The sequence below is a fragment of the Peromyscus leucopus genome, chromosome 19 (assembly GCF_004664715.2).
Source record: "Peromyscus leucopus breed LL Stock chromosome 19, UCI_PerLeu_2.1, whole genome shotgun sequence".
Lineage (NCBI taxonomy): Eukaryota > Metazoa > Chordata > Mammalia > Rodentia > Cricetidae > Peromyscus > Peromyscus leucopus.
In genome coordinates, this window is record NC_051079.1 from 64987658 (window position 1) to 65013222 (window position 25565).

A 25565-nucleotide genomic window follows, 5' to 3' on the forward strand; every position below is an offset into this window, starting at 1 on the left:
ACAGTATATGAAATTTAGTAAGCACTTAATAAATAAATATGTGTTGGATACATTTCTTGGCCTGCAGCCTGTGGTCTCACCCTATTCTCCCCCCAAACCCTACCTGGTCATTTCAAGGGCACCTGATGCACACCTCACAGATAACTCAGTATTCTGGTCACCAAAGCAATTCTGTAACAGAGACCACAGGGTCCTGACCTGGGTGGATCCTCTGACAAACTCATGCTAGGGTACCCAGCACACACTGCTGCCTCTCTATGATTGTCACTCCCTCTTCTAACAAACTGGCTTAGTGATGCTGCCCTGCTTACTTCCCAAGATGCCCCTGCAAGTCAAAGGCAAAAGCTCAGAAAGGACAGAGCTGCCGGCAGACAGGCTGGAGAGAGACCGCGCCCAGCTTCCCCTCTGGCTCAGTCAGGGTTAGTTTCTCTGTTCCGTTGATTTGACATTTCTGGTCCAGCCCAACAATTTAAAAATTATTGTAGCTTTGTGATCTATTTGAATGTCTGTCGGCACTTGTCCTCTTTCATTATCCTGTAAGAATATTAGCTATTACTTACCTTTTTCAAATCAAGACATTAAGTGATTTGGAAGAAAAAAACAAAAAGCTCTTCTTGGGAGTTTGATTGCTCTGCCATTGAATGAATGCGTGGGGGATTGTATATTTAGAAATTAAAGTGCCACCCCCTGGGTACATTTCTTCTCTTGTCCAACTGTTCCTTTGTGCACCTCAGTCATTTTCAACCATTTTCTACTCTGACGGCTACGGGTTCTGGTTAAGTCCATGTCCTGGCAGAGTGTGTTTCTGTCTTTCACTGGTCTTTCCTTCCTTCCTCATCTCTCCCTCCCGCCCCATGTTTTTTCTGTGCACGTGTTGCTGGCTTCAACAACCTTCACACTGACCACGAGCACAGCTTCATCTTGGAGAAAGAGAAGTCCACAGAAGACAGAATCACAACAGTGGCTCTCCTGGGAACACTGCTAGCCTTGAGAGGTCCCAGCGCCTGCCCTGGGCTCTTCCAGCCTTTACAGGGCAGGGCAACGCCCAGTGGTCAGGGGGTTTGAGAACCCTCACACCATCCTTACCTGACTGGGGACCAAGGTAGCAACCTCCCTTCCAACTGCTTCTCCTGGATCCCTCTTTCTCATACCCACCCCCAACCTGCTAGCTGCATGTGGTGGCTGCTGGCTCAGAAGAGCATGAATCTGACTTTATGGTGCCATTCTACAGCTTCGCCCTTCTGGTCACAACCTCCCGACTTGCCATCTGGTGTCACCCAGACCAGAATCCTGCAGGCCTTTGTCCTAAAACCTGCAGAGGCCGCTCTCTTCTATAGGATGAACAAGCACATGTCCTGCCTGGCTTCTGTACTCTCTCCATTCTGGTCCCAGCCTGCCCTGCCCCCTCCCCACCTCCATGTTGCTCAGTTCATGTTATTCCTTGAGCCAAACAAAATCGGATCTCCCTGGAGCCTTTGCATTGGTGGTCTCCTCTGCTTGGCATTGCCTCCCCAGGGCTCCCTGTCCCTGTGTTTGGGCAGGTCTCTGCCCAGGTGTTACTGCTCTGTGGACCCCTGGCATGCCCTCTCTAGTCGTTTCTCTGGGTCCCTTTTTATCTGACCTATGTAGGCATTATCCTTTCTCCACGGTGGCACATGTAAGAAGTGACTTCCTCTCTGTTGTCACTGTTGCGGTCCTCCGGCCTCCAGAAGAAAGCTTGGCTGAGTAATGGCCGAGGTCAGAGTTTCTGAGTTCTGGACTGGAGTCATTGTCATCAGCAGCACAATCTGCTGCTCAGACTCAGTGTTGTCCTGTTGTTCGCTTACGCTCGAACCTGGGAAACACCATCCCAGGCTATTTACTCATCTGTTTGGGGCATTCATTGCACAACAAGCTGTATTCTTAGCCTTCTTCTTGCTTTTAATTTGAAGCAGTAGTCTCACTAAGTTACCTGCACTTCTGATCTTCCTACCCCAGCCTTTCTAGTAGTGGGGATTTCAGGTTCAGTGCCACTCACTAGGCCCTGCTAACTATTTATACCTAACAGTGCCCGACTGTACAATCTCCTCAGTCAATTTTTACTTTCAAGTAAGGTGTGTGTGTGTGTGTGTGTGTGTGTGTGTGTGTGTGTGTGTTTACATTGGTTCCAAGCTCCGATTCCATGTGCCCCTCCTAAGCACTCAGCCTGGAGCTCATTCCTGCCTCCTCCTGGTCTGAGCTGTGTGCTTTGCCTCTCTGGTCCACAACACCTGCTTGCCCTGTGCTTTATTTCTTACCAGCCTTTGCCTGCTACATCTTCTGGCTCCAGAGACCTGCTTGAGCCGGGCTTACCCCTGTGGGAGGACAGAAGGGTCACTAGGGCCATTCCCCCTGGACTTTCATGTGTGGTTACTGGCCCTGAGAGAAATAAGGCTAAACATCCAGTTTCCAGGCCTGGCCTGACTCCAGCTGAGATCTGCTTCTTCCTGTTGGAAGCAGGTTCCAAGGGGAGGTCTGCTGGCTGGCACTGCAGCCGTGAGTGTGGCGGCCTTCAGAATCCTGCTGCGGGTGTCTCGGGGACAATGGAGTCCCACAAAGTGGAAGCATGTGTTGGTGCAGTGTGAGTTCAGCCGGCACCAGTGAGAGCAGGGAGCCTTTCCTTTCCGATTTCTGCTCCCGCCCCCTTTACCTCCTAGACTCTCTTTCTGAGAGTCTCTCTGTCTCTTCTTCTGCCCCTGCCCTTGCTGGCTCCCATTGTCTCTGTCACAACCCATCCCTCCCTCCCTCTCTCTGCCATAATTTAGAACGACCGCCTATTATCCTTGAGTCGTCTGAGTGAGTGAAAGTTTAACCCGTGGACCCACACATTTAAAGCTTGAGAAGTAGAGTGGTGCCGTCTCCCACAGGTGCACTTTCATGACTGTCTACTCCATTGTCGCCCCAGCGACTCTTGCCCCACCCCCCAGTCCATCAATATAAAATGGTCTTCCTCACCCATCTGAGTGCGGGGCTGACATCACACCCTCTGATCTGCTTCTCTAACATTTGGAGGTGCTGAGGGCGCAGACAGCAAGAGGAGACACTTTCCGGGATACTGCCCACCCCAGAGCTGCACTAGATCATAAATGGCCCTTTCGTTCACTTCAGGGCAAGGAGATGAGGTGCAGACGGAGAGCCCCCAGCTTGCAGAGGGGCTGCATACTCAGACCCCCTGAGCTGCTCTGGAGCTTACACTGACTTACAGCCTCCAAGGGAGCCCTGGAGTGGCTGAGGAGAAAGAAAGGGAAGGAAAGAGGCGAGAGCAACAGCGGTTGAGTTAGCAAATTCCTACAGAGAGCCTGCCCTTAGCCGCACAAGCATGTTCCAAGCAGCAGGTGGGATGCACACAAAAACACGATCCATTGTTTGTGCAAAATCCAAATGTGACTGGGAGTCCCTGGCCCTCCATGAGCTAAATCTGACAATCCTAGGAAGGGATTTGCTCAAGATCGCACAAGGATTAGCTGGAGACAGGAACCAGAGCACTGAACTATAGAAGTGAGTCCTTAGTAACCAATCTACCCCTCATGTCGGCCCACCTTCCTCTCCAGGCCCCTCCATTGTACTGAGTACTGCTTTTCCATAGAGAAGTCTTCATGGACACCTCTCCCTTGATGGCTGCGAGGTCACTTTCTACTTCTTAGACACACTCTAGAGCCCCCAAAAGCATCCTTGGTTCATGCCATCAAAGCCCATGGACTCCATACATGGTTGTGGAGCACCTTCCTTGGGCAGCACCGTGCCAGAAGAGCTGACTCAGATTGCCCAAGAAGGGGTGATGACGGCTCTCACAAGTCCCTCCCTTCCCAGATGTCTTCACCAGTGTATCATGGACTGAGCATGTCTCTGGGTTTATTATTTATCTCAGGCAGACCTGTAGGTAATTCCTAGACCGGGCAGAATGGGAGAGCAATGCCGTGGAGGTCAGACAGGGGAGACCCAGCCCCATGGAGGGCCCTCATTCTAAGCCTGTTTCAACATTACGAAGATACCCCAATCTTCCTTGCCCTACCCCCACAGGTACTACTTCCCATGTCAGCGGTGGCTAGCAGTGGAGGAGGATGATGGCCAGCTGTCCAGGGAGCTCTTGCCAGTGGATGAGTCCTATGTGCTGCCCAGCGAAGATGAGGAGGGTGGAGGACACGGTGATAATAACCCCCTTGACAACATGGCCCTGGAACAAAAAGGTTTCTTATATTAGAGATAATTTCTCTCATCGCCCATTATCTCTTCTCCTCCCTCCATTTCCCCCCCTCTTCCCCACTTCTGTCTCTCTTTCCCTCCCCCCTCCTCTGGTCTCTTCCCTACGTATGGGCTCTGGGCACCTCCTCCTGATACTCTAGTTGTCCTGTGCCCCCCCCTCCATGGAGAGATTGTAGAAGTTGTGGGGGGCAGGCTCCCATATGGGTAGCATAGGGCCTGGACTGAGGAGGTCCACAGCTGTGAGATGTGCTATTCAGAACAGAATGATCGAGCTAGCTCTGGTTTATCTTTTGCCCTCCCTCTAGGCACATTTCTAGGCTCCCGAGGAAAAAAAGTATTAGCGGTAGCTGCCAGGAGGCCTATGATGCTTATCTCCAGTCTCTGAAGCCCCACCCACCCTGGAGAGGTCAGAGAGGTCAGACTAGAGCTGCTGGCTATGGGCTGCTGACACCCAAGTCACCTCCTGTCTCCTTTGACCCTGTACCACCTCTATAGATCAAGGGCTTGCTGTAGGCAGGGTGGGGACATTTCTATGTTGTGAGGGAGTTTCTGGAGTTAAAGGAACTCAAGGAGGGCCGTTTGCAGAACTGACCGTGGGAACTGATTGCTCGTTGCGGACCGTGGCGCTCACAGGTACAGAACTGACATGGGAGGAACTAGAATGACAGAGCCACAGTGGATCAAGGAGCCTCCTCCCCCGCTTCCTGGGATCGCCAGGTGATCCACAGTTCACGTCTCTGTCCTCTTCTCCTGGCAGATAAATCAACCACATTTTCCGTGACCATAAAGACTGGGGACAAGAAGAATGCGGGCACGGATGCCAACGTCTTCATCACGCTCTTCGGCACACAGGATGACAATGGTAAGAAAGGAACATGGCGTTTTTCTGGGCACCCTGGCCAGCTTAGCAGAAGGTTCCCAGGAAGTCCAGGCCACACCTGTCCTCCAGCAGAACACAGTAGTGGGTCCCATGAGACAGAGTCGGGGGCTGCTCCTGTTGCAGCAGCAAAGGTGCCCTTGCCCTAACTGAACCCCAATAATCACCTGGAAGAAAGAACTCTTTCAAATCCAATAAAACCCAGCCCTGGGGGGCCCCAGGGTCCCCCACTCTAAGGTCTTCAGGGAATGCCAGAGTTACTCCAGAAGCTGGACAGGAAGTCAGCGGAGGTCTTCAGGGAGTGTCAGAGTTACTCCAGAAGTTGGACAGGAAGTCAGTGGAGGTCTTCAGAGAGTGTCAGAGTTACTCCAGAAGTTGGACAGGAAGTCAATGGAGGTCTTCAGAGAGTGTCAGAGTTACTCCAGAAGCTGGACAGGAAGTCAGCGGAGGTGGCATCTTCAATTCGATATTGTCACCTTCCACTCCATCCTCCCTGGGCCGTTCTGCCTGAGTCTAGAAAGGAAACAATTCTTCAAGCAGTCTTCATGCTTTAGCTCAAGGCTCTGTGCCGAGCACCCCTGAAGAGGGAATGGAGTTAATCCCTGTCTGTGAGGAGCTCCATTCTAGGGCAATGGTGGGTGTGCTAATACAAAGCATGGCTCTGAAGCCTGATTGATTGGTTCAAATTTCCATTCCAGAATTGGCTGTGTGATCAGGGGCAAGTTGCTCAACCACTCTGTGCCTTAGTTTCCCCCATTCATGAAACAGAGATAAAACTTTATGTGGGCGTCAGGGCTGTGAGTTGCATTCCATAGAACACTTACAATTTGGGGATCAAAGATCATCCTACAAACATCCATTGTCACTAGTACTTGGTAGGTTGAATAAAGCAAATGGTGTATAACGAATTGGGTCACAGCTGATCAATAGGCTTGTGATGGTTCCTGAGTCATTTTCGAGGGAAGTGAAGGGCTCTGGCCACTGTCCTTCCTCCCCCGTGGCTTTTTGTTGTTAGTCACATTGCTGAGCACTCAGGCCTCACAGTAGCCCTGCAGGGAGAGCACCAGGACACCTTTCTGACATTTGAGGAAGCCAAAGTACAGACAGCGGTTTCCCAGGACCACTGGACGGCAGCAGGCAGAGCTGGGCCCCAGGGTCTGTCTGTCTGTCTGTCTGAGCTCTCAAGTCAGTCTTCCAGAAGGCTTTCTGCGGGGGACTGGACCTGGGGTGACGGGACTTCAGGGCGGCATGGTACCGAGGAGGTAGGAGAGGATGGTGAAGACGGGCCCACCTCAGATTTCAGGCTGACACCACTGCTAGCCCCGAATCCAGTATCGGGGACAGCCAGTCGGGGCACTGGAGCGGTCCCTCTCGTGAGTCCGGGGAATCTGCAGAGAGTTTTTGCACATTGCATCCCCACACGAGTGTGGGGAAGGTGACTTTGCCACTGGCTCTGTCTCCATGCAGAGAACTGCGAGGCTTGTGGAAGAACCCACGCTGGCTGCAGCCCTGCGGCTGTCTCCTGGATGAGCACGGAGATGGCTTTTCTTTAGATACAGACTGGGAATTGCAAGTATACGTGAAAGGGTTTTTAAAAGATCAATAAAAGAACACACACACACACACCACACACATCACACACCATACATGCATACACACATCATACGCATACCACACACACACACTGCACACTACACAAACACCATACTGGCATACACATATTTACCAATACACACATCATACATACATACACCACATATCACATGCACACCATACATACATGTCACACACCACACATGCCTACACACACCATACACATACCACACACACCACACACCACCCAAACACCATACTCACATACATATATATACCACACACACACACCCCCCAAACATACCACACAATCCCCCTACACACAAATATACACACACCACATACACATACCACACACTCATCATACACAAAACATACATACATACACCAAAAACCACACATACACACAAATATACACATACCACACACACATATCATACACACATACCACACACACACTCACCACACATAAACACACATACCCCACATATACACACACACCATATACATACCATGCACACACACACCATATACACACACTCCTCATACACACACACACCATACACATACCATATACACATACATAAAACACACACATACACCAAACATACACACACAAATATACACACACCACACATACATACCACACACAAGCACCATACACACACACCCCACACACACACCACACCTAACCACACATACCATGCATACGCATACACCATACACCATACACATAGCACACACACACACACACACACACACACACACACACACACAGTGGGAGGTATAACATCTCTGGTGGTTTGATGGAGATTCAGAAGGTTGACCATTACGAGGAAGAAGAAAGCATAGAGGGTGAGCCAGGTTGGGAAAGTCTCAGAGCCATTCAGTCACATTGGGATTATCTGGTTGGCAGGAATAACCCTCCTGAAGTCCTCCAAGACCAACAGCGATAAGTTTGAAAGGGACAGCATTGAAATCTTCACTGTGGAGACGCTGGATCTGGGAGACCTGTGGAAAGTTAGGATCGGCCATGACAACACAGGTCTGGCTTCCTCCCTTCCTTCTCTGGCAGAACTAGAGAGCCCACCCACAAGTGAGGACGCACAACTTCCATAATAACACAGTCCCACTCACCCGGTGGAGCCATGGCTGCCGATCCTAGGCTTGTTGATCTGCACTGGGACCTGGACACAGGCGACTTGGGAAGCCTTCCTCCAGATCCCACCTCAGTAGTTTTAATGTGTGACTGGATTTGAAAGTCCCTGAGACAGCATAATGGGCCCCTACCTGATGGTGCACTGAAGTCACTCAGAGTGGGAGGGGATACTAGAACATGACTCCTAGGTCCACCCCAGCATCTCCGAGTTGGGGCTATGAGAATGTGCTCATCTTTCAAGTCTCTTGGTCATGCATAGTTGCTAGCCTAGGAACCCCAGTTGAGGAACCAATGAACCATCTGGTCCTTCGTGGAATCTACTGACAAAGCAGCCAGGAAAAGGGTGTGTCCGTATTTTTTTTCATGGTAAAGTAGGACTTTTTGCTGTCTCCCGAACTTCTGCTTCTTAGCTGGAGGAAGAAACCCCATCCTAGAAGCAGGCGCTGTCGGGACTGTGGGATAAGGATCTCTACCTGGCTTTCATTTCCCTCCCTCAGCTGAGGTCTGCTGCCCCACCTTTTATCCATCACGAACAGAACCAGCCTATGCTGAGATGATAAAGTCTCCACAAACACAAGCCTTCTCTGCATCCCTGAGCTCCTTGTTTGGAACTTTGCCCACCCTGGACAGCATTTTGCTTCCTTCCTTCCTTCCTTCAGGCTTGCCTGCCCTTCTGTTACCTCCTCCCCATGCTTCCCCAAGGCCAACAATGTCAAGTGTCAATCTGCTGCTCTTTCACTGTCCCTGGTTTCACTGGTCCAGCCCGGAGTGTGATGCAGTTCTAGCCATGCACACATCTTCGTAAGAGTCATCTTGGCAACGCTGTCAGTGAAAGGACTGACGGAGCTCTGGGTGACATCATCAAGAAAGGAAGCGTGCTGGGAGTCTCTGAGCTCACCAGCAGGAAGCCATATGGTACACACTCTTGTTTCTTTTTCTTTCACGGCAGGGTTTCTCTGTGTAGCTTTGCACCTTTTCTGGAACTCAGTCTGTAGCCCAGGCTGACCTTGAACTCATAGAGATCTGCCTGCCTCTGCCTCCCGAGTGCTGGGATTAAAGGCATGTGCCACTACTGCCTGGCATTGTACACACTCTTAATGGTCTCTCTCTCTCTCTCTCTCTCTCTCTCTCTCTCTCTCTCTCTCTCTCTCTCTCTCTCTCCATCTACAGGCAAGGCGCCAGGCTGGTTTGTAGACTGGGTAGAGGTGGATGCTCCGTCTCTTGGAAAGTGCATGACCTTCCCCTGTGGCCGCTGGCTGGCCAAGAATGAGGACGACGGGACCATCGTCAGGGACCTCTTCCATGCAGAGCTCCAGACAAGGCTTTACACACCATGTAGGCACCCTCATGGCAAGGCTGGCCCTCTTGGGGGACCCCAGAACCTGTCAAACCCAGCCCCAGATCCTCCACCACAGTTGACCTGGGGCCAAACCCACCTCGGAGATTCTGTCCAGCTCTCTTGGCCCTTCCTCAAATGTCCTGAGCTCTGGGGTTGAGGGAGTACTATGGGTCTAGCCCTGAATCTCCAAAAAGATAATAAGGGATTTATTCTAAACTCAACCCCGTGCTAGCTGATGACAATATGTCATCTTGCCTCTCTGGGACTCAGTTTCCTCATCAACACGTAGGGACAGTGATGCAGGGTGACGAATATTGAACTAATGGTCATGAGGAGCGTTGATCCACCCCATCCCAATACTCATTCCATTCTATGAATGTCTCAGAGACATTCCCACTCTGAGAGTTTCTGCTCTGTGTGTGTGTGTGTGTTGGAGGGGGGCTTGAGGGTAAATGCAATTCCTTTCTCTGGACAAATCAAAAGGGGAGAGGGTGAGTTGTGAAAATGCTCACACCTAATGTTCATGTGCATTTAAGTCTGCCCTGGGTGCTAAGACCCAGACCGAAACCAGCAGAACTGTGAAAATCTGTCAGAATTTGGCGAAATCTGAAACCAACAGGGAGCATTCAATATTTTTTTTCTAGCTAAACAATGAACGACACTAAAAAATGTTCCTCAAATAACTCAGATCCCAACATGATGGGTCAGCCAGGTTACACTTTGCTTGAACAGTCAAAGTAGGAACCAACAGGCCAAACCAACTTCCAATCCAAAGCCTGAAATGAAGTGATCTTTCTCATAGTCAAGGCTTGGCTCTAGCCCCCACCCCAGGAGTGGCCTGAATGTCAGACTGAACTGACACTCAGAACCGACAGCAGGATCGAGTGGGATTCTGTGAGCAGGAGCACCCAAATCCCTTCATATGACATGGCATAACATCGACAGCAGTTGAATCCTAGACTCATAGTTGTTTTCTTTTTTAAAAAGGGGTGGGGCGTGGAAAGAACTGCAACCTGAGAGGGAGCAAGGAGGAAGGGATCTGATCAGACCCACTTCTGGGGTGAGGGGGACCCACAGCCAAGGAGCTCCAGACTTCCAGGAAGCCTTGTTCCCAGGGAACAGCTGTTTCAGTCAGGGGTCTGGAAAAGCGTCTCGGGAGCCAGATGTCATAGTTGGTCAAGACTGCCCTATACACATGAAACCGGGAGGAACAGACCAGCACAGCCTACTGAGGCCCGCTGGTACACAGGACAGATGGCAGGTGGGGGCGGGGCCTCTGGGAGATGGGGGCGGGGCCTCTGGAACAGGCCACACAGGCAGACAGGGGTCCAGACAGGGAAGGGTGGAGCTATGCATGTCAGAGCCACGCCACAAGAAGGCTAGGAGGGTCCTTGGCTTTCACTGTGGTCCGAGGGCCCAGGTGGGTGAAGGGCTATCTCAGGACAGCCAGTTCAGAGAGTAAGTGCCCCACTACACCATCTAGCACAGATCCCGGTGTTCAAGTCAAGCTGTTTCTGAATATTCTTGATAAACATACTCATAACAGTCCATACTTAAAGAACAAAGCCATAAATCTGGCTACCCTCACAACACAGCTGAGAAAACAGAGGCAGAAGCCCACAGCTAGGACAATAGCAGAGCCAGGAACCAGGAACTGGGAACCGGGAACCAGGAACAGGGAACCGGGAACCAGGAACTAGGAATCAGGAACCAAGTTTGGGCCCAGGCCTGGAAAAGGATGGGCTGGGGCCTGCTGGATGCCTCTGCAGCCTTTCCTGCTGCTGCTGCTGCTGGCAAAGCCCTAATCCTAGTGCCATCTAGCTCTCAGGCTCCCAGGAACAAACCTGCAAGGTCTCCAGGGAAGGATCTGCACAGCAGACAGAACCTTCTTCACTCCCGAGGGCCTGGCAAGGCTGGCTTTCTATTTCCCAACAAGCTATAAGTCGGTCTTTTTCAGCCCGGTGGGCCTGTGGTCACTTCTATGAACCACCTCACCCCATGGTTTGTGGTTAGGCAGCAATCATTTCCTCCAGTTCACCCCAGAAGCAGCTCTGAAATCAGACAAGTCTGGGCTCAGGTTCCACCATATGACCCTGAACAAGTTACTTCACCCTCTGAGCTTGCTTTCTCCACTGCTAAAATGGGCGCAGTAACACCCACTCCGTTGGCACTATGGGGATGAAAATGATGGCCGAGGGTAGTGTTGAATACGGTCCACAACATGTTCTCCATGGCTGAGACTAACACTACTACAGCCATGGATGCCTCCGTCCTTCTTCAGGGACTCACTTTTAGTACACTGAGGCAGATTCCTCATCTAGAGAAGGTTGGGATCACCCAAGACCCAGTAGCTCCTGATATGGATGGCTTCCTTTAAGATCCAAGAGCACAAGACACTGTGTATTAGCTTGAGAATTCCTCAAGGGTTTTAATGCTTCCTTCCTTCCTTCCTTCCTTCCTTCCTTCCTTCCTTCCTTCCTTCCTTCCTTCCTTCCTTCCTTCTTTGGTACATATATGTGATATACTGTGTGTGTATGTTGGGATGTATTTACTTGAGAGTGTAGGTGTGTGTACATGTATGTGGCTGCATGTTGAGGCCAGACATCAATGCTGCGTGTCTCCTTAATTGCTTTGTACCTCCTATTTTTCAAGGTAGGGTCTCTCACTGAACCTGCAGCTCCTCGATTTGACTAGGCTAGCTAGCCACTGAACTTCAGGGGTCCACCCTTCTCTGTCCTGGTCCTTCCCCCCACCCCAACTGGTGTTATAGGCATGTGACCCACGCCTAGCTTTTTATATGGGTTCTGGGGATCTGAATTCACCTCCTCATGCTTGCTTGACAGACATTTTACCAACTCAGCCTTCTTCCCAGTCTGTATTCATATCATGTTCTCCTCTCTCTCTATATATATATATGTGTGTGTGTGTGTGTGTGTGTGTGTGTGTGTGTGTGTGTGTGTGTATGTAGATGGATAGATAAATAGATAGGTAGGTGGATATAGATATATTTAGATTTCTCTGTGCCCGGAAACCTAATATTCATTCATACACCCGTGAGGGACACAAACATGTCAGTCTGTGTGGTATATCATAGTGTTTTCTGTTCAGAATGCTACTGACCACTCATTAACCTCATTTCATAACCTGCTAATGAATCTCACCCTGTAGCCAACACTGTTGTTTTAGTTTAGTAACTTCAAACCGTAGTGTAAAGTGTGAATTAGACCCGCTGCACAGACAATCTGAAGAGGGTCTTAGGGATCTTTACTTATCGATCCCTCCGAGAGCTTCCACATGGAAGCGTGCTGGTCACTTGTCACGGAGCACTTGTACCGGGAAAGTTGCCTGTTAGCAGCTCTACTGTACCAACCGTCCTTTAAGGACAGAGAGTCCTGGAGCTGCTGAGTAAACCTGATGAATTTCTCTCCCCCTGGCCACTCCCCAAAACAGCTATACAGCCAGAGAAGCTGATTGAGAGGCCGGGTGTCACATGGGCTGGTTCAAGGGAGCTGGCAGGTTTGGAGTCATGAGGGGATGAAAGCATGGGCAGGATGAGAAGAGACTCAGGCCTGTCACCATTGCAGCCTGGCCAACCTGACTGGCGATTCACCTCTGAAATCCGAAGCTCTGGGTTACAAAGTCCTGCGAAGCCTTATGCTGAGGACACTTTAATGGAAACTAAGATTCCTAAGTGACTTGCCCCAGGCCTCATTGATCAAGTTAGGTCCTATATTTGAACTCAAGCTCTTCAAATTGCATAGTCTGTATCTTCAGCCAGTCTGCTGTAGTAGCGCCACCGTCTGAAGGATCAGGGCCTGTGGACACTAGGCAGGAGAAACTCTGTGGAAGGCCACTGATACTGTCAAGAACTTGACCTCACCCATGCCGTCTTCTGTTTCCTTCCTGCCACCCCTGGCCCTGCCCTCTGCCCTCCTTCTCAGTTGTCCCTTATGAGATCACCCTCTACACCAGTGATGTCTTTGCTGCTGGGACCGACGCCAACATCTTCATCGTCATCTACGGCTGTGATGCTGTGTGCACCCGGCAGAAGTTCCTGTGCACCAACAAGAGGGAGCAGAAGCTGTTCTTTGAGAGGAAGTCTGCCTCCCGCTTCATCGTGGAGGTACCTGGCTCTGTGCACTGCCACAGAGGGGCTGGGTCGAGAGTAGCCCTTTGTCTAGATGGGCCACACACAGCTAATGGGGGTCGAGCAGTTTGTCCAGCCAGATGGGAAGATGATAAAGCTAGCCAGGCTTTCTAGGACAGATGTCAGGATTAACGGTGATGACAAGTGACCAGAACCTGGGGAAACAGGAGGCATACCAACAGGATAATCTTCCTGCTTCTACCATGCATGCAGCATGGCTTCCAGACAGGCAGGAACTGGGATGATGGCTGGGTAGTCCAAATCTCTCACGGGATCACGTGGGGCTGTGTCTCCTGCCTGGCTTTAGAGCTGCAGCCAGCTGGACCCGGACCTGCTGTGCGTTTCACAGCTCCTGTCAGGTCTGGGCAAGGGGTTCTGACATCTGATGTTTACCAGGATGTGGGTTCCAGAGCCTTGGAATTCCCACATCCCTTTTTGCAGAGCAGCTCATTATGTCTTCCCTGCCCTCTTTTGTGAGCTAGCTTAGGCGGGAGACACAACAGAAGAGCCCAGACTGCCTGCAAGGAACTTATAGTATAGTTGGGGAGCTAAGTACTCCTTTCAAGATAGAAAATCTAGTGACTGTTGCCCCTCTGGTCCTGAGGGTCAGAGGCACTAACATACGGGATTTATCTATGTCCACTCACTGGACCCTTACAACAATTCTGTACTATCCTGGCCTTGATAAAGAAGGGAAATTGAGGCACAGCAAAGTTGATGGCTTTCTCCAAACTACACAGCTAGCATGAGGGGAACCAAAATCAAACCTAGGGGAACTGGCTCTGACATGTCTGTTCTGATACGCTGTGGTAGACTCCCAAGTGGATGGAGCTTGTTATTGGTGTTCCGAGAAGAAAAAGGTGCTGAAGAGATGGATTAGAGCCAGACGTGGCAGTAGGCATTCTCAGGAAAAGGAGGAGAGGCATCCCTGGGAGGTGAATGCCCATTGGTCCATGGGTGGAAACAGGCAAACCTGGAGCTTGAAGTCACAGGGGAGCATGAAGGGACTTAGGAAGAGAGTCGCGATGACACCAGCCTGGGAGAGAAGCCAGGAACCCTGGAAGCCTCAACTCACTGGGTGATGGGGACCAGTGGTGACATGTCTATATATTCTAGTGGGAAACAAAGTGTCTAGCTTACTCTTATTATCTTCAGTCAGCTGCTGCCCCAGAGAAAAAGCTTCCTCCCCACCCTCTCTAGGCAGAGTCAGCTTTGGTGGGAGGTCTGTCATGGAAAATGCAGGGCTGGTTCACTCGTCTATACAAGACTAACATCTCTCCACAGAAGATGATGTAGTGGTTGTATCACAGAGTGTGACATCATCAGTACCCAGCTCACCCCTCAGCCGGACTTTTGCAGACTTTCATCAATGAGGTCCCATTAGTAGGCAGCTATAATTTGCCAGTTAATTTGCTATTGATTTTTTTCTTTCTCAACTGTCTGGGTCCTAGGGGAACATGGGATCTTGGAAACAAATGAAAAGGCTTTGTCTCCTAGCCTGTCTTTCCTGCCTGCATCTTCCACCTCTCTACTCTTTTATGATGGAGCCTCAGTCCACAGCTCACCTCCTTCCGGTCCTAACTCTGCGTTAGCCAGTAGCAAACTACTCCCTCTCTCTGTAGCCCATCCTGAGGGGTTGGATGGGAGAAGAACACTGACAGAAACTCCCCAGCTCTTTGGAAACATCAGCTCTGTTCTAAGCACTCGATGTGGACCAAGTCATTGGGTCCTCACAACAGTTCCAAGAGCGTGGCAGCGCAACAATCCCATCTCACATGTAAGCACCCAGAGCAAGAAAGGCTGCGACTTACTAAGGTGACATCATGCAGCGAATCTGGGGTCATAACAGCTCCAGAGCTTTCTTAGGGCTTTACCCTTCCCAAGGAATAACGCCAGGGCCTTTTCTGATGGCCAGGTCTTCTGAGCCCGTTTGGGAGGCCCACCACCCCTGACCAGCAGTCCTCTGAAGACCTCTTTACTGTCTGCGGTGCCACAGCCAAGATGGTCCCCCGATGAAAACAACTCAGTGCTTGTCGTAGGACTAAGGTTACAGAAGTGTCACGGAAGTCACAGACCTCAAAGCCATCAGGACAGGGAAGAAAAAAGAAGCCCTGGGTAGAAGAAGGGCCAGGGATTCTTTGTTTCTTGGCCACTTCAGGTAGTGAGTTTGTCAGTTGAGATGCTGGGGATCACAGCCTTCACTTGGACATCTGTACTTCTCTGGCAGGTGATGACAAGATCTATTAAAAATCTCTGCAGCCCTGACATCACTTGGGAGCTCTGGCCTTTGTTTGGTGACTCTGAGTCCTCTGGGCTTGCAAGGCCTCTAAGGACCATTTGTAACCATGGATTCTGTTCTCTGGTTCAGAGCAGGTGGCAGGTAGTGGAACACCTTGAAAGGACAGCAAGGTCGTGACAGCTGTGGCATCCTTGTCAATCTATGGAGTAGCCTGGTGCTCGGCCAGGCACTTAGAGCTAGAGAACAGGTGACAAAAAGAAACATGCTGTGGTCTTTGACCTCGTCATGACATCATTGGGCTGCCCCACCCATGACCCTGACCTTGGCTGACCAAGACACCATTTTCTGTAAGTTTGATTGAGTAGAATTTGTAGGAGTAGAGAGAAAGCATTACTGAAAGGGAGAGGCTCTTAAGAGTTGGAGGATTTGGACATGGTCTGTACTAGATCTCTTCTAAGACCCAACTCAGTTCTCAGAGAATGTGTTACTATAGCATCAAGTCATGAAGGATGGGAAAGAGTCAGACACCTCTGAAAGATCTGAGTGCCCAAATCACGTCAATTAAGTCAAGACTGGAGGAGGGAAGCATTAGCATCACATGTGCAGAGGAGGGTCTTGGCCTGGCTTTTCAGTAGAGACATGAGGAGAGCAAATAACCCCCAGAAGTTCATAGGGACCTGAAGATGCATGGCCCAAGGAGGCACGATGTGACTGAAGCCCTTCTGCTAACATATAGTGCCTTTTTCTTTATGAAGCTAGAAGATGTCGGTGAAATCATTGAAAAAATCCGGATTGGTCATGATAACACAGGCATCAACCCTGGGTGGCACTGCTCCCACGTGGACATCCGCAGGCTCCTCCCCGATAAAGACGTGAGTTTGAGATGCGACTCTCCCACTGCTTCATCTGTCTTTTCCAGAAGGAGTTCACAGCAGATTGACTTGATGGCTGCCTCGGCCTCCAGGGCATGTTAACTAGCTCAGGTCCAGGGCAAATTCTTCCAGTGATCAAGGAAAAGAGTTTAGGCAATCTAGACTGGACTATGTTTCTGCCCAAGTCCCAAAGCCACAGGACCAGTGAGTGACCAGCATGTCTTTGCTTCTACTCAGGGTCAACTCCAGAGGAAAATCAAACCTGAGCAACTTGGAAAACACTAGAAAACATGCAAACTTCCACAATTAAAAGACAATGAAAAGATGAATTTAAAAACACAGAGCCCTCTCTTTACCCACTGACCCCAAGTGTCAGAGACAGGGTACAGATATTTATTTTTAAGTGATCCAGGAAGTAGATCTTGCAAAAGCTAATGCCTCTTGCTGTGGTTGTATGAGTCTCTAAGGCTAGGTCTCCTGAAACCAGGACAGGCAGGTTCCCTGTCTTTTCATATTTGAGGCAACATCTTCTTTGTCTTTGGTTTCGATGAGCATAAACATACTGATGAACCCCTGGAGCTGGTGGCTCCTACCTTACAAACTAATCTTCCTCCTTCCTCTTCCTCCAGGGCACAGAGACCTTGACTTTCCCATGTGATCGATGGCTTGCCACCTCTGAGGATGACAAGAAGACTATCCGAGAACTGGTCCCTTATGACATCTTCACTGAGAAGTACATGAAAGATGGGTCCTTAAGACAAGTCTACAAGGAAGTGGAGGAGCCTCTGGACAGTAAGTGTGTATGGGAAGGGTGGCCTTTGTCACACAGGCAGCTCCAGGACCACATCCCTCCTCACAGAGCATCAGCCCCTGCCAGTTGCGCATCCTCCCTCACGAGGATAGTCTATGTTATCACTGGACAGCTGAGGCTCACAGAGGCTATGTAACTTGCCAGGTTCACACAGCTGGTAGAGAGCAAGGCCAGTCTCCAGAGTCTTGCCTGTTCCACTGCAAACTTCACAATCCCTGCCCTACATGGGATGTAGAAGCAGCATGTCACATCCCAACTGCCTGGATGACCCTGCTCCTGGCTTTCTGCACGCTCAGTTTATTTGGCCACTAGTTGCTATGGTGTGGTCCTTTCGACTCTTGCAGGACAGCCTAGGAATGGAGTGTAGCTCAGGGAGAGAGTATTTGCCTAAGGTGTGAGGCTCTGTTTTGAAACCCTGTATCGTAAAAGAAGATTTTTTTTAAAGACATAAAAACAAAGTAGAAATCTCCTGGCAAGGCATGTTTAAGGGAGTTAGGTCCAGCTCCTGGGTTTGTGTAAGTTCACAGGGTTTTGTTTTCTGCGTGAACTAGTCACTGTCATCCGTGGATGTTATTTCTAAGCAGGATTTGAATCATCCTGACCACCCACTTCTTGTGCTTCTTCCTCCCTTTGGTCTCAGTGACATCACCATATTCTGGTTATCTTCCTCCCTCCCTAAATAGTCTGCTTAGTGCTAGGTCCTTTCTTGTGCCTACTGGAGTGCAAGGTTCTCTCCTCAGCCTTCTCTTCTTCCTGCACTGTGGCACACACAAGTGCATGCACACACATGTGTCCTTCCTTTACCACATGGATAGCACTGTCCAGGTCACCCTCGATGTCACTCACCAGCCGCTCATCAGCCCTGAGTAAACTTTAACCATTCGATAATGTCACCTGTAAAAGTTTCTACCACCGATGATACACAAAGGATACCCACAGTCCTCTTCAACTGGGCAGTCTACACAGACCACAGAAGCTCCACAAACTTGGAAAACCAACCCAAATTTATGGTGCCATAGTTTTTGGAAAAACTGGAGTAAAACCCAGGATTTCAATAAAATCTAAGATTTTCTTAGGAAACTGGTGGATCTTCCTGCTGGTGAGAGTCAAAAGACAAGAGGCAAACATATGTCCTTTTTGTGGAAAACAGTGGTGGCCCTGCTTTGCTTTCATCCGAGCCATCTTGCGCACGAGTGAGTCTCTCTCCATCCACATCCCTTTCTCTGAATTGTCTTTGCTATTCAGTCAAGGAGATGTGTCTCTTTTTCACTTGGACCCCAGATGGACACCCTGGGCTGCCGTTCCCAGCAACGCTCTTGAGATGTTCTCTATAAACCATACTCCACAGAACCCACTCTGAGGTTTCTAAGGAAACACCTCTTCCCTGACAAGCTGTGTGGCCCGGGTGGGATGGGAGGGAGGAGGATCCAGAAATAGCTGGATCCCGCATCCCCGTATTGCTCAGCATCAGAGGCTGAATTGGTTTTCTTAGTTCCCGAAGGACCAGAGGAAGCAGCGGGAGGTGGAGTGGGGGTGTTAGAAGGCCATCCAGTCACAGCCCCAAGGACGCAACATCCCAGTCTGGGACAAAGGCTCTTAGAAAAGATGTTCTAACAGGTCCACCCACCCATGACAATTTCAAAATGTGGAGCAGGTTTGAATGTAGCCAGAAGTGAAGGGGGATGCGGGGAGAGGACCATCATCAACTGTTGTGTCTAAGCTGTGACAGGATTCCTAATGTTGCCTCACGTTGGCGTTGGCCCGACAGACTTGGGGAATGCTGTCTTCTCATTTAAGCAACACAGAGACAATTTCATTATCAGCTGTTGAGGCCCATGACATGCTTGCTGGTTCTGCCCCAAGCTGGGCAGGATGGAGCTGGAGCAAAGGGGACTGGTCCTGGACCCTTGTCTGTATCAGGGGACATGCTTCTGACCATCAAGTCTCACGAAACAACAAGGGCCTTTGAAGAATGAGTGACTATGAAGAGGGGGAAGGTGAGGGTGGCTTTGGAGAAGGGGATGGTACAGGAGGGATCAAGTTCCACTCAGATGTGTGAATGTGTGATGCCGGGGTCTAGTCTCAGTGGAGGTAGCCACTGGGTGACAGGAGCTAGAAGTTTGAAGCACAGGGTCCTGGGCTGAAGATAGACTCGTGAGGTCAAGGAAAACAAAGGCAGACTGTGAAAAATGAGAGAAGAGGGAGGAAGGAGGTGAAACTAAAGAGTTTAGTGGCCATGACTGTGTGGAAGATGAGGAGCCCAAGAAAGCCAGAAGGAAGCATGATGCTGTGGAACCCAGTGGAAAAGAAGGGCACACCAGGAACCATGTGTGGGTGTGAGCGTGTCTGTAACTGCGGGTGCAAGCTGCCCACAGCACATTGCTTTGCTACATTGAGTTAGAGGTGGTTGTGGGCCCACTTGCAGGGGTTGGAAAGAAAACCCATCTCAGTCACTGTAGGGAAGAGAACCATTTTCTAAGATCTTGTAAGTCCCCGGGGTTCACAGGAATGGGTCTCAGTCCAGTGTAGGTATCACTCTGCCCTGGTTCTCCTACCATCCAGTGCCAATGCACTCTGGGTCTGTGTCAACACTCAGGGGTCATTTCTCTGGGTGACTAACACCAGTGCTTCAGGAATCCTTCATCCTCCCAGGTTCCAGTCACTACTCAAGAAGCTTCCTCCCCATCCTGTTCTCTCCAGGACAGTTCAGCCAAGTCCTGTGATCCTTGGCCTGAAATTACAAATTCCCCGGGGGCAAAGGGCTACAGAGAGGGGAAGGAAGCCCTCCAAGGGTCTGTAGAAGCATATGGAGGACTTGTTTGTCCACAGGTCTGGAGGCTGGGGACGCAGCTGTCTAATTATAATAGCCATCTAATAGCTGTCCTTGCTGAGCCACAGCAGCAGAACAAAACTAAGACACCACACTCATTCCCATTCTCCTCAAGATTTTTGTATACTAGTCACCCCGATACTGAGCCCTTTCCCAGGCACCATGGGAGTCAAAGGATAAAGCATCACTCACTGGCTTTGAGAGAAGGAGAAAGAGTTTGCCTGGGGTACTAGGACAAGGTGAAGGGTACCACTGGGCTGAAGAATAAATCAAAATAAGTAAGGAAGGATGATGATTGAAAACTACTACTACCACCTCTCTTTCTCTCTCTCTCTCTCTCTCTCTCTCTCTCTCTCTCTCTCTCTCACACACACACACACACACACACACACACACACACACACACACTTCAATTGTGTCAACACTAATTAGATGGGAAGGTTTGCCTTGTCAGTATCACATCATAAAGACTCAGTGCAGTGATGATGTGCTTAAGGCAGTCTCCTTGGAGTGGACACTGTGGGTGGATGGATTGGGGGACACTCCAAAAACTCCATCTTTTGCTTCTCTGAGAGTCTTCTGAGTCCAGATCTGATGAGTGACTCTTGAGTGATGGTCCCATACAGTATGCCACTGACCATGCCTAGCCAAGTAGTGAGAGGAAGACGCTGCTGCTTCAGGGCCTGGACCTGTGTACCGACAAACTCTGCTCCCTAGAGCTAATGTGCTGCCGCCCTTCTCTTCCCTCTGTCTGTCTGTCTGTCTGTCTGTCTGTCTGCCTGTCCAACTTGATGGGCAGTTGTGTTGTACTCGGTACAGATCTTCACAGGGAACGTTCCTGGGGCAGGGACAGATGCCAAGGTCTACATCACCATCTACGGAGACCTTGGGGACACCGGGGAGCGGTACCTTGGCAAATCAGAGAACCGCACCAACAAGTTCGAGAGAGGAACGGTAGGAGAGACACACTGGGTTCGTGTCGCCTGTCTCCTCCCTGGGTCTAGTCATCTGAATGCCAGATTTTCTGCTCCTGAGGGGTCTTGGAACTCTGTGGGGTGCTAGGCATCCTCCTTTGGGCTTTTGACATTGCTTTTCCTCTGTAAGCACAGACTGTTTCCTTTTCCCAGCCAATGCACCTCTCTGGGTCCTATCTATGGGGTGGGGTGGAGTGGAAGGTAGACCTGAGCTCTAAATTGTCCTCTGTGTGGGAATGGCCTCTTCAGAAAGCCAGCTCACTGTGGGCATCATGCGTGTGGAGGTAGAGTCTGCAGGGTGGCAGGGGCTGGCCTGACTGAGGCTTGATTAGGGACCTGAAAGCCTGGATCTGCCTTCAGCTCCTTGTCTGATTCACCTCTGCTGACCTTAGACTCCCTGTCTCAAGGATGGAGAATCAACTATAAATTGGCTAAAGCGTGTTGTACAGAGCAGAGGCCCTCAGGAACAATAGAAATAATACTGGGGAGCAAAAGGGCTCCTCACTGTCACCCAGGTAGACTCACCTTGACCAGGCCTGTGTATTGAGAGGCAGCATGCTCCCTGCTAAGGTTCTGTGACTATAAAAAGGCTGGGAAGTCACGTGGCCAGTCGGTATCTGCGGCACTTCTGGCTCTGACGTGCTGTGACTTACAAGAAGGACAAGTCCATCCAAATCCTCCCTTCATGAAGCTCAGCTTCCCTCTCCCTGCTGCATGCCCTGCCACACCCTTGACTTGATCCCAGGTTCCCTTCCTTTATCTCCATGTGCCTCAGTCTACCCAAAACAGGCCAGGGGATCTCAGAGAAGAGCAGACCTGGAACTGGTCCGGCTGCAGTCTTGCCCACGGCCATGTGTGTGCAGGCAGCCATACATGCCCCAAGAGCCCGACTTGCAGCCAGACAGGCCCTTTTGTACTGAAGCACCTGCTGCTAGTGAGGAGGGAATTAGCCCTGGGACAAGTAGCAGGTGGCCTGTAAGTAGATCTGTAGTGCCTTGGTGGCCCCATGTGCCAGGCTCTTAGAAGAAGCCCCAGCCTGGCTGCTGGGTCCTCAGAAGGTATGTCCCAATGTTCTTATTAGTCATCTAGATAAAAGCCACCAGCCTTTAACTTCAATTTCTTACTTCTGAATTGTGAATAATAAATGTGATTCCCAATTAGACCTCTGTACTGAGAAAGAGGAAATGTACATCATACCGGGGAAGATAATTTACAAGTCACACACACACACACACACACACACACACACACAGAGAGAGAGAGAGAGAGAGAGAGAGAGAGAGAGAGAGAGAGAGAGAGAGAGAGAGAGAGAGAGAGAGAGAACAAGAGATGCAACTGTACTTAGGAGAGGACCTATCTTGCTCTTTCCATTTTAGAAAAATAGAAAGCCAAAGAGGTCAAAGTGGATCCTGTGGCGTCCTTGGCTCTATACCAGGGACACATTTGATCAAACACCCAGACAATGGGCTCAGATCATCTGGACTTAGATACTAGTTCTAATACAAATTGGTTATATAATCTTGGGCAAGTTACTTAACATCTCTTCATCTCATAAAATAGTGTTGAGTGACTGTGAAAGCCAGCTGAATTAAACCATGAAATACCCAACTGTGCCCAGTTGACTCACCATGCTGTGCCTTGTTAAGGCTTGGGAGAGCTCTCCTGAGCCCACCTGCCATGGATGCCTGCTGTTGATGTCTGGTAAATGCATCGGTATAACAGCAGTGTGTCTCATGTGGCTGATGGACAGACTTTTGTTCATGCCAGAGCCTGGCCAAGAATAGGTGCTCAACAAATACTTATGGCATCTATTCTCTAAGTTCAAATTCAGTTCTCTCTCTCTCTCTCTCTCTCTCTCTCTCTCTCTCTCTCTGTCTGTCTGTCTCTCTCTCTCTCCACTATAAGGAGTCTGCCCCATCACATTCTCTTTGCTTCGTCTGGTTTTGTTGTTTGGAGTTTTTGCTGGTTTGTTTTGCTGGGGTCTTTTGAGACAGGATCTCACCCTATAGCCCAGGTTGACTCAGAGCTCCCTATGTTACCCGAGCTGACCTGGAACTCATGACAGTCTTCCTGCCTCCACTTGCCAAGTGCTGGAATTACAGACATGGGCCACCGTGCCCAGTTCTTCTGGTTTTGTTGCCCCTCAAGAAGAGCTGAAGGTGCACCTGGCCCAGTTCCTTGTGCAATCCTCAATTCACTGCTGAGGATTCGAAAGCTTCTGTTCCTCTAGCCACTCTCTCTGGGAGCCAGGAGTCATTCTTGATGCCGTCTTCTTATCAGCATCCTTTCCCTGCCCAAATTCAACCAGGTGCCTGATCTGAGAGAGTCTCTCCTTAAGCATCCTTCTCCATCACCACCAGCCCCTTCCTCATCAGCCTCTGAATTGACCCCAACCTGGTCTCCCTAGCACGTGCTACCAGCCCACCAGTCAGCCCATCCAACGCTAGCAGAGCACTCACTACCTACGATCCCCCAGGGACACACAGATCATGGATATCACCAAATCTGCCATGGTTATCTGCGACTTTCAGGACCTGCCCTGCACAGCCCACCTGCCATGTCCCCAGCAGGCCACTGAGCATATTTTGAAGAGTAGCCACACTGTCTCCTCTACGCCTTCCCACATGTTTTCTCTGTATTCACGCCCATGTGCCATAGAAGCTCCATGTTTTAGTGCAGTGGTGTGGTTTCTCTTTTGCCTATGAGGCACAGTACTGTGAATGCCTCTCATCTTGCCTTTGGCATTTCAGTGGGATGCAGTGGAACTCTTTCTACACCACGATATTCAAACGGAGATGGGGCTGGTTCTTCTTTGTAACCACACACAGATCCACTCCGTGGAGAATGTTGCCCCATAGTTACTCTGCTGTTCCCAAAGGGGTGAGGCCCCAGATGGCCTCTATTTCCCTCTATTAGAGCTGTCCTGCTGCAAACACTCTTGTGCACATGTTAAGATCTTCCTTTCACACAGAGGCAACCAAGTGGAGGGTGTGCTCAATTTGACTCCAGTGAACTCAATGGTTGCAGTTTCTGGTTAACAGAAATGGGCCAATATCCCTCATCTGCATTGGTCATAGCCTTCAAGCATTTCACACAGTTTGTGAAACACTTTTTTCAAATACCCACAGGCTCATCCCAGGAAAAGTCTAGGCAAAGGCAGTTTTCCCTAAGGAGTGGCATGCAGGAATGGAATGTATAATGGGGGCAGTGAGGAAGGGAACCTTGAACTTGGACTTTAATTTGGTTCTAAAGTGGATCCCCAACCCAGTAATTAGGAGGATGTGGTTGGTGGGGCTTAAAGTGAGGTGTCCCTGCTAAGTCCCCATACTTGGACTCTCTAGGCCGACACCTTCATCATTGAGGCCGCTGACCTGGGTGTCATCTACAAGATCAAGCTCCGCCATGACAATACCAAATGGTGTGCAGACTGGTATGTGGAGAAGGTGGAGATCTGGAATGACACCAATGAGGACGAGTTTCTATTCCTGTGTGGGCGCTGGCTATCCCTGAAGAAGGAGGATGGGCGGCTGGAGAGGCTCTTTTATGAGAAGGTACCACAAGGGATACTGGGACCTCCATGCAACCACAGCCTCTTGTCCCTTTTATGCCCAGGGAAGATCCTTGGAGTGGAAGGTGCCTGAGCTGCAGTGAGCCCAGGCTGTGCTTTTCCTTGCAGGAGTACACCGGGGACCGCAGTAGCAACTGCAGCAGCCCCGCTGACTTCTGGGAGATTGCCCTGAGTTCCAAGATGGCAGATGTGGACATTGCCACAGTGACAGGACCCATGGCTGACTATGTTCAGGATGGCCCTGGTAAGCAGAGCAGGGAGCTCTTTGGAAGATGAACAGGCACAGACTTTAAAGTGTTCTCAGACAGGCTCTGGTTACAGTCTCACTGTTACTGGTGAAGTGGGTCTTGAGCTTTGCACTTTGCAGTGTCCACATGTACAGCAGCTCTGTGAGGTGAGCAGGCAGAGAGGAACTCCCTCCAAATGAAGCAATGGATAGAGTTTTGGTGATGGTTTCCTTCATCCACCAGAAGAGTATTGTCCTGAACTCTGCCTTCACCCAGACTCTTAGAACATGATTTCTGGCCAGGTAAGTTGGGATAACCCAACAGATAGCAGAACCAGCTGTGGAAATCTGCCACCCAAAGTGTGATGTAGTATGTACTGGTATTCAGGAAAGAGGTTCCAAGCTGTTATTTGGGAACTTAAAATCCATTCTGACAATAAACCCAGCTTTGGATAGATTCTTTGTGCCTATTTCCTCCATGAAGCAGTATCCTAACTCCTAGAGAAATTCATTTCACCAATCATATTTTTGAGATAAGGCCATACTATGCTTACTTCCTGAACATTTAAAAACCCTGCCTTCTTAGATTTAAGAGTGTCATGAGCATGATGTCTCCCTCTAGGAAAGCATGGCGTAGGTCTATAGGGCCAGCAGAGATTGACATTCTATCTACATGCCACCTTCTTACTCTACAAAGTTGCTGTCCTGG

General features: G+C 50.0%; 1 protein-coding gene across 3 annotated transcripts in view; it reads left to right on the forward strand.

Annotated features, from left to right (window-relative positions):
* Loxhd1 (lipoxygenase homology domains 1) overlaps nucleotides 1-25565 on the forward strand; it is a 163435-nt gene that overhangs the window by 92977 nt on the left and 44893 nt on the right. For all 3 annotated transcript variants that reach the window (XM_037196946.1, XM_028872028.2, XM_028872029.2), the window contains 10 exons: nucleotides 4039-4205; nucleotides 4979-5083; nucleotides 7608-7736; nucleotides 9021-9185; nucleotides 13131-13312; nucleotides 16331-16447; nucleotides 17077-17239; nucleotides 20888-21042; nucleotides 24404-24613; nucleotides 24739-24874. In XM_037196946.1, coding sequence (XP_037052841.1) covers nucleotides 4039-4205; nucleotides 4979-5083; nucleotides 7608-7736; nucleotides 9021-9185; nucleotides 13131-13312; nucleotides 16331-16447; nucleotides 17077-17239; nucleotides 20888-21042; nucleotides 24404-24613; nucleotides 24739-24874 — 1529 coding nt within the window. The remainder of the gene's footprint in view (nucleotides 1-4038; nucleotides 4206-4978; nucleotides 5084-7607; nucleotides 7737-9020; nucleotides 9186-13130; nucleotides 13313-16330; nucleotides 16448-17076; nucleotides 17240-20887; nucleotides 21043-24403; nucleotides 24614-24738; nucleotides 24875-25565) is intronic.